This window comes from Telopea speciosissima, chromosome 4 (assembly GCF_018873765.1).
Source record: "Telopea speciosissima isolate NSW1024214 ecotype Mountain lineage chromosome 4, Tspe_v1, whole genome shotgun sequence".
NCBI classification, from domain to species: Eukaryota; Viridiplantae; Streptophyta; class Magnoliopsida; order Proteales; family Proteaceae; genus Telopea; species Telopea speciosissima.
Genome location: NC_057919.1, coordinates 65,389,624 through 65,399,195, shown reverse-complemented (window position 1 = coordinate 65,399,195; position 9,572 = coordinate 65,389,624). Strand labels below are relative to the sequence as shown.

The window sequence follows — 9,572 nt, the reverse complement described above, 5'->3', positions numbered from 1 at the left end:
CCTTCTGGTTCACATCTTCCCTCCCCTTACCTATCCCAAAAAATATATATTTAATAGGAAATCCTTAAGATAAATACAACATTTTTGCATTAACAGACGAATGAAAAGGACAATGATTAAAAGAAGGCCTACATTATCCTCTAATGAGCTCTCACCTTGTCATTACTAGAGTGTCTATACGGCCTCTAAGGAGAACATCAGCTATTTCAGCTGCCCAATTTATCTCTTGCTCCCTCTCTTCCAATGACCACATGGCAAGCTTATCAATAAATACCTAATCAGAAGAATAGTAATCAGAAATCAGATCAATATGATAATCGAACAAAATGAGCATGAATCAAATGTTTTGAAAAATTCAGCAAAATTCTCCACTCAAAAAAAGGCTCTAGTTGACATTGCAAATTAAAAAAAAACTCAACATTTGGGTCACCTCAATGCATCTTAAGACAGACGGATTTTGTTTTAAGATCTTCAACCTGCACAATTTTGATAATTTGGAATTTTTATAATGAATAGGAAGTAAGATACATATCAAAACAAATCATAAGAAAATTAGTTTTGACCTGTTTTGTGGTCTTTGGAACGTATGACCCTACAACTATGTGCTCACCATCCCTTGCTTTACTTATTCCCATAGTGATTTTGCTCCCTCCCCATCCTAGGAGATCTCCTTGGTGGTACCCATTCAGTGTTGAGTTTTAATCAATGTACAAAAACTCACGAGATTTGAATACTTCGAGTATCTCGATCTGACCGAAACGAAATGCATGTTCGAAATGAAAAAATGCAATATCTCGACCAAAATATCGGTCATTTCGTGAGATTTCGAGACTTTGTAACATCTCGCCGCAATATCGGCAAGATGTTACAAACCCACCTTATAAAAAGACCAAGTCTCGTGACTCTTGGTTGAAATTTCGACTAAGAGCTCACAAGGCTGCTATATTTCATTTTTTTTGTCCTATTTCTTCCTCCTCCACTTCTCTTTGGTGATTTTTGAATCGGTCTTCAAATCTTCGCTGCATCTACGCTAGAAGCACTCGTTACCTTTAGCAAGTTGATGATGCAATTTACATGGCAACTATGGATGACTACACTCGTTTCTTCTCCCAGACTATGATGTGGCATTCATATGTCCTACAGTCGGAGAACAATGCACATCGGCTCCATCGGACTATGAGTGGGCTCAATCTTGGACGGCGGAGTAATTATTATTAGTAGACATTTGAGTCACTTGATGACTACTTGACTTGTATTGGGAATTTGGGATATTGATGTTACTGACTAATTGTACTTAATATTATGACTTACGAGTCATTGAATTTATGTTTCCAAGTGAATTTACTTGTTTAAATTCCTTATTAGTTATTATATACTCTAGTACTTAAAGTCTTAAACAATGTGTATGTGTAATTAACTAAGTTATACATTAGGATTCGACCGTATACTGACAATCAATGGTGCAAATCCAAAACACCACTTTGAGTGACTATTTTTGTAATTTGAACATTTACATGTGTTTATATAGCCTAAAATAGGGTTTTCATGAAGTTCCAGGCTTTAACTTAGCCTAAAACCCACCGAAATGATCTACCGAAACATTGCAGAGAAAATACAATATTTCGACCGAAATATTGGATATTTCAGTCAAACCGAAATACCAAATGAAACGAGATTTTAAACCTTGGTTTTAATCCTTTATAAGTTAGATGTCAAGATGTGACGGTGTAGCCGTTTGTGAATGATGCGTTGGTGCTCCAGCCACCGTGCCTGTGGTGGCAACATGTGGTGCAAATCCCACTTTTAAAGTGGGCCAAAATACAGTGAGGTTGGTTGGATCCATCTATAATGTTTGATCTCTATGGTATGCTGTATCTATGCACACTGTTCATAGATTTGTGATGGACTGAACCTCAAGTAAACGAGAATATGAATGATGAAAGCTTTAACAACTTTTGATTCAGTCCAACAGAATTCTATTGCCAAAATCCGTTTGCTGAAATTCTAGAAGTTGTAAATTAAGACATGCTCTAATTGCTCATTGGAGCATTCTGACCTACTATCATTTACCACACTCAGCCCCTGCAGTGTGAGGAGATAAGGAATCAATAATCCAAGATGTAAAACCCTTATTGTGCTGTTGAACGGAACAAGGAGAGAGTGACAGGAGAAAATTTTCTGTGTTTATATTCGCTGAAGTATATGTTGGTTTACAATGTATTCCATCTCCATGACTCCATTGCCTCCTAAACAAGAGAAGGGAATAGTTTGTTCCCCCATTGACCAGAGATGCACCTCACATGACAGAAGCAAAACAGTACAGGGACATCAGCCATGTCACTACCAGCAATATCCTTCAATGCCATGCTATTTGAAGATTGTTAATCCAATGTTATTGAAGTTATCAACAAAATCAGATGTAAGGCGGCACATGGAGCACTAGACATGACCTTACAGGTACCCAATTAATCAGTTATTTAGGTATTGGGTTCCTCCGATTTTTATTTTTTTTTACAGAATCGGTGGAAAGGAAGGTAGTCCATTGGAAACCTCCTCTGGAGAGATTGGACAAATTTATAGTTGATGGCTGTTCTTGAGGCAATACAGGGCAATCAGATATTTGAGTTGTTTTATTAGAATTTAAGATAGTACCATGTTGGGTTTTTCATTTTAGCTCAATAGGTGAGGTGACTCTGCAAGAGCAGAATTATTGACTGGGCTATAGTTGAAGGAAATTCAACAAATGTCACATAATGGATCGGGAATACAAGGGAGGAACCTTGGCACTATACTCATTTTATATGGCCCATTCTGCAGCTCTCTACTTAGCTCAATATATTGCTCAATGGATGCCAAGATGTGCAAATTGTACAACTGCTGCAGAATCAGCAAGTCAAGAGGTGGTCCAATATAGGCTGTGTTCACACTATGCTAAAAAACATTCTGCTAAGTTACAGCAAAAGCCTCTTTTTCCTACATTTTTAATACAAAACATATAGTTTTGATTACTTAACTTATAGGAGGAAAAAATTCTAGTAAATGGTGAGCTATATAGTTTAGGTAGGAACTGTCATCTCCTTTGTTCCATCCATGGGTCTTCGTGTGTGTTATGTGTGTTTCGAATTCTTGCACCTGTTTTCAAAGATTGACCCGCTCCGACATTTTTGGTGGCAACACGAATGGGGTTTTTTTCTGAGGTCTGTGATGGCAGTGGAGGGCTTGGGCTGATAGGCTCAAGCCCGAAGCCCATCACTGATCTTGTTTGGGGGTGCAGGAGCCAAGTCCCCGTAGTACGGTTCAACCCGACCCAACCCGACTGGGAGGAGTATTTATATGTTTCCGTGTCTTGTTGTGTAAGCAAGAGAAAAGGCGTGAGATTTGGGGTTTCATATTAGGGTTTTGAGAAGAGAGCTTGATCCGTCGCTTTGGACGTTCTTGAGAGATCTCCACTGTTTCCATTTCATAGTGAATCATCTTCAGCTTTGCCTGTGGACATAGCACATCATATTGGTGTGTGAACCACGTTAAATCTCTGTGTCATCTTTGCTCTGTTTTGTTTTTGTTTGTGTTTCTTTTGTGTTTGATTTAATAGTGTGCTTATTTGCTCTGTGCATGGATAAATAGTGCTAGCATGATATTCCACCAGCTGAAAATATGTTAATGAGGTAAGTTTACTAAGTAATAATTAAGAAATGTAAGTCAGTCCAGGATTGATCCAGAACCTCAATAAGAAGAGGTTAAATAAAAAATTTCATGGTTAAGTACTTAAGTTAGACCTTATCACCAGTTCACCACACAAGTTCTAAAACAATTAACCAACTAAAGGGTGGTCATGCTACAAAAGCATGAGGTGGGCTAAAACTATGCAAGCTTTTGCTGTTGAAGGCATCCCCAAGAGTGTTCAATTGCTACATCTTATAAAAGAGTAATCTGCACAGAGATAAGTTTCTGTCATATGCATTCTTGTAAAGCTTTTAAAGGCTTTTTTTTTTTTTTTGGGAGGGGGGGGGGGCGCTGTACATCTCATACACATAACCTTTCATTGTTAATAAAATTTTTGGTTTGCCTAAAGAAGATAAAATAATATAGTGTGGCCAAGCACACTTGTAATCCAGGTTTTTTTTTGTGATATTGTAAACCTGATTGGTTAGAAGTAGAATAAACATAATAGAATCTTAAAACACCATTAGAGATTGTAATTATTAATAACAAACTAACAGTTCTCAAAACTCAACTGTATGGCACATAACTAGTAGTAATACAATGAAAGCAACCCTAAGACACCATTGGAGATTGAGATTACATATCTGTTTACAGTATATTAAATAATATCCAAGAGAGAAGAATAGATAAGTAAGCAAGAGTAGCAGTTAGTAACGCTCTTAGGTTTAGACCCTTTTTTTTTTCTTTTGATAAATTGGTTTAGCTTATTCAATGAAGCCTAGGTCTTCCCACAATACCAACTGTTGAAGGAGACAGGGGAGATAACAACCCTCCAGAAAACTATACTTAATTCAATTAACAAATACTCAAAAAGATTTTGCTTGGCCATATCTCTTTTTTTTCTCCTTCCATGCCTCTAAGGATGCAACTTTTTGAGCAACTTATGGTAAATATAGCTATCTTCCACAGTATGTTCACTTCAACCAGAAAGCCTAGATTCTAAACCAGTTACTTCAAACTAGGCTGGCACCTCGGGTCTAATTAAGATCCAGAGAAATGTGAACAGTAATTGCATACTTAACTATAAAGGTATTTATACTTTCACAAGCATGTTGCTGATGTCACATGAACCTTGAGTCATAAGTACTTGAGGTCAGCCTGTAAGAGTTAGTGGCCCAGCCGAGCCAAGATATTAATCCTATCCAACTTGAATCAGAGTGGTTCACAAATAAGAGAACTCCAACTGAATCTTCTTTGCCTTTCCACCCAAGGATTGAGAATGTTAAGATTATCGTGTTTAGTTGTTTGGGATTATCGTGTTTAGTTGTTTGGGGTTATTTATGTCTTTATGGTTCTTTCTAATTAGTTCTAATTAGTTTTATGTCTCAAGGGTATTTTGGGGGGTTTCTATTGTAATTCACTTAAGTTCTATTATAAATAAAACTGCCTCTCACGATTTAGTCATTCAACTAAATCGTGAGAAGTCTTCTCTCTCTCTCTCGGTTTTACTCCTTCTCTTCTCAGATCTTCTTCTCTCTTCTATGCTTTCTTTTTCTAGTTGTCTTGCTGCAGGTTAGTTTTAGTTTCAGTTCTGTTACATGGTATCAAAGCAATAAATTCTGATCCACGAGATTCTCCTTACTGCTGCTGTTTTGAAGGTTTTTCACCTCTTTATTTATATCGTGGTCTACAGCAACCATATGCTGCTTATATTGATCTGAACTCTAGTCATATATTCATGAAGGACTAGAGTTCCCTGCTATGCTACAACTGATTGTGTATGTTTCTGCTGCTGTTCGAAGCTCTTGAAGATTGGTTCCTGCTTGTCCCTAAACCCTGACAATCGATATTCCAAAACCCTGTGGAAATCGATTTGTTTTTCTTCTGGGATCTGTCCTTCATTCTTGTTGCTGGGTTTACAGTGATTATACATCATTATTGCTGGTTATCTTCATCAAGATTCAACTTCTGTATTGGGCTGTTCTGCCCTATTCTTCAAGGCTATCGATTTTACCCTGATCAGGGTTTTTCCTTTGGGCTGATATTGATATTGGTGTTTGCATCTATTAATTTCCCTAATGGCTGATGCTAAGTCTTCTACCGGCAACTTTAACATTCAGATTACCAGTGTGAAGCTGAATGGTGCTTCTAATTATCTACTTTGGTCTCAAGGCTTTGAGGTCTATATCACTGCTCGCCGGAAGATGAAATACCTTACCATGGAACCTCTGCAATCTACTGATGACAAATATGATGATTGGAAGGCTAAGAATGCAACCCTTCTTTGCTGGCTTTGGAATAGCATGGAACCCTTCATTGCTTCTAATGTTATGTTTCATAAAACTGCCAAGGGTGTTTGGGAAGAACTCAAGGAAAGCTACTCTCAAGATACAAATCTGTGCCGAATTTATGATCTCTATAAGAAATTCTTCTCTTTTAAACAAGATGGAAAATCCCTTGGTGAGTATTACAGTTCATTAAAGGGGATGTGGGAAGAACTTAATGTATACCAGCCTATTTCTACTGATGCTGCTGTAATTAAGTCCCAACGATCTGAATTTTTGGTTGCCAAATTTCTCTCTGGGTTAGACTCTGATCTTCAATCCATCACAAGCCAATTGTTGATTGGAGAGAAGATCCCCTCTATGAATGAAGCTTATTGTCGGCTCCAGAGAGTTATATCCCCTTCAGTGGTGAAGTTTGATTCAGCTCCTACCGACAAAGATAATTCTGCCCTTTTCACTTCTACTGGAGGGCGTGGCCGTGGTGGTGGTAGTACCTCTTCTCGCGATCGTGGTTCTAATTTTGGGCGTGGTCGTGGAGCTGGTTCTGGAGGTCGTGGGACTATGTCTAACACTGCTAGTTCTGGTTCTGTTGATGCTAGTTCTCGATGGTGCACTCATTGTAATCGGTCTAATCATACTGTTGATAAGTGTTGGCTCAAACATGGCAAACCACAGTGGGCCCGTGAGCAATTTACAAATTCTGTCGTTTCTGATGGAGGGGCTGATTCTGTGCACTCTTCCGACACTGCCCCGGGATCCTCTACTGATGGTGGTAACTCTTCTAATGATTTAGTCTCTCAACTCTTACAACGAGTCCTGCAACTTGAGACTTCTTCTTCTACATCTACAGCTGTCCTTGCCCACTCAGGTACTACTGCTTGCTTCGCGTCCTCATCCTCCCCGTGGGTCATTGACTCCGGAGCATCTTCTCACATGATCGATAAGCCTAATTTGTTTTCATCTTACACACAGCCTTCTATGTCATCTCGGATCTCTATTGCAGATGGATCCTCCATACCAATCAATAGGAAAGTTTCCTTGTCTTCTGACATATCTTTAACTAATGTTCTCCATGTTCCCAAGCTTCCTCTTAATCTTTTGTCTGTTAGTCAATTAACTAAAACTTTGAATTGTTCTATAACCTTTCACCCTTCTTATTGTGTCTTTCAGGATCTTGCAACAAAGATGAAGATTGGTGGCGGGTATGAGAAGGGAGGCCTCTATTACTTTGATTTGGGAACTACATCCACTGCAGCGGTTGCTACTTCTCCTGGCGTATCTCCTTTACATTGGCACTATCGGCTAGGACATCCTTCTCTATCTAAGCTGCAGCACCTTGTTCCCAGTTGCAAGTCTGTCTCCCGTATCTAGTGTGAAGCTTGTGAGCTTGGCAAGCATCATCGTACTGTTTTTCCTTTGAGTCCAGAGTCTAGGAGTACTTCTTTATTTCAGTTGGTTCATTCGGATATTTGGGGTCCTTGTAGGGTCAAAAGTCGGTTAGGGTTTTCTTATTTTGTTAGTTTTATTGATGATCACTCTCGGATGACATGGCTGTACCTCTTAAAGGATAGATCTAAATTTGTATCTGTCTTCAAACAGTTTTATAATGAAATTCGAGTTCAATTTGGTGTTTCTTTAAAAACTTTGCGTACTGACAATGCCCTTGAATTAATTCAGCGTGAGGCCTCTCAGTTTTGTTCTGACAATGGCATTCTTCACCAAACTTTTTGCTCTTATACATCTCAACAAAATGGTGTGGCAGAGCGCAAAAATCGCCATTTATTAGATGTCACTCGTTCTTTGATGTTTCATATGCATGTTCCCAAACTCTATTGGGCAAATGCGGTGTTGATAGCTTATTTTCTGATTAATCGTATGCCTTCATCTATTCTACATAATCAAATTACTTTCAACATAGTATTTTCTGATCGGGCTGTCTTCTCTCTTCCTCCTCGTGTTTTTGGTTGTCATTGTTTTATTCATGTGCTTCGCCCAGGGCTTGATAAGTTATCTTCCTGGGCTGTTAAGTGTTTGTTTCTTGGATATTCTCGTACCCAGAAGGGGTATCGATGTTTTGACCCTGTTACTCACCAACAGTTTATTTCTGCTGATGTTACCTTTTTCGAGAGTTCCCCTTATTTTGCTGGTTCCTCTGTTGATGTTAATCTTGATGAAGTTGGTCGGGTTGCTGCCCCTGCTCCTCTTCCTCCTCTTCCTCTACCGATAGCTGCCCCACCTGTACAGGTTTATGTGCGCCGTCACCAACAGCAGTCGTTGCTCCCACTTCAACCTATTGCGGCCACTCCTTTACCGCCACCAGCTGATTCTTTGACTGTAGATCCTCCTGTTGGTGTTGATGATCTCCCTATTGCTCAGAGAAAAGGTACTCGTACTTGCACTACTCGTCCTCTTTATCCTCTGGCAAATTATGTGTCTATTTCTCATCTTTCTCTTCATTATTGTGCTTTTGCTACTGCATTACATTCTACTTTTATTCCCACTTTTTATACCATTGCTATGTCTCACCCTAAGTGGAAAAATGCTATGGATGTGGAGATGGAGGCTCTCATCTCTCGTAAGACTTGGTCTTTAGTTGATCTCCCACCTGGTAAGGATCTTGTTAAGTGTCATTGGGTGTACACGGTGAGGTACAATCCCGATGGTACTGTGGAGCAGCACAAGGCCCGTTTGGTTGCCAAAGGGTTTACCCAAACCTATGGGGTCGATTATTTTGAGACTTTCTCTCCTGTTGCGAGGCTGAATTCAGTTCGTATTTTGCTTTCTTTGGCTGTTAACCTTGACTGGCCCCTTTTCTAGATGGATGTGAAGAATGTTTTCTTATATGGTGACCTGCAGGAGGAGGTGTATATGGAGCAACCTCCTGGTTATGTTGCTCAGGGGGAGGATAGTGTCCGAGTTTGTCGCATTCATAAGGCAATTTATGGACTGAAATAGTCCCCCCGTGCCTGGTTTGATAAATTTAGCAGTGTTGTTGCTGGTTGTGGATTTTCTCAGTGCTACTCTGATCACTCTATCTTTGTCAGACGACAGGGGTCTAATGTGGTCATCCTAGCAATATATGTTGATGATATTATTATTACCGGTAATGATGCTTCTGGGATTGCCCATGTGAAGACATATCTACTTGACAATTTTTAGATTAAGGATTTGGGTAATCTCAGGTATTTTCTTGGCATTGAGGTTGTTCGCAGTTCTCGCGGTCTAAGCTTGTCCCAAAGGAAGTATGTTCTTGATTAACTTGATGAGACAGGTATGATGAGTTGTAAACCTATTGATACTCCTATGGATCCCTATGTCAAGTTTGGTGCTTCTGATGACACAGACTTTAGTGATCCACACCAGTATCGATGCCTGGTCGGTAGACTTATCTATCTTACAGTTACTCGTCTTGATATTTCTTTTGTTGTGGGTGTTATCAGTCAGTTCATGCAGACGCCTAAGCAAGTTCATTGGGAGGCTGCTTGTCGTATTTTACGTTACCTTAAGGGTGCTCCTGGCAAGGGCCTTGTCTATCACCGTCAGGGACACACTAGCATTGTTGGATTTTCTGATGCCGCGTAGATCTACTACAAGTTATTGTACTTTCTTTGGTGGTAACTTGGT

General features: G+C 39.5%; 1 protein-coding gene across 1 annotated transcript; it reads left to right on the top strand.

Moving 5' to 3' along the window:
* Window positions 1-5,741: 5,741 nt before the first annotated feature.
* On the top strand, window positions 5,742-9,530 carry LOC122659549. Its single transcript, XM_043854651.1, has 6 exons — window positions 5,742-5,927; window positions 6,015-7,052; window positions 7,119-7,223; window positions 7,548-8,650; window positions 8,993-9,077; window positions 9,270-9,530. The coding sequence occupies exons 1-6, from the start codon at window positions 5,742-5,744 to the stop codon at window positions 9,528-9,530; spliced, it is 2,778 nt and encodes a 925-aa protein (XP_043710586.1).
* Window positions 9,531-9,572: the final 42 nt, after the last annotated feature.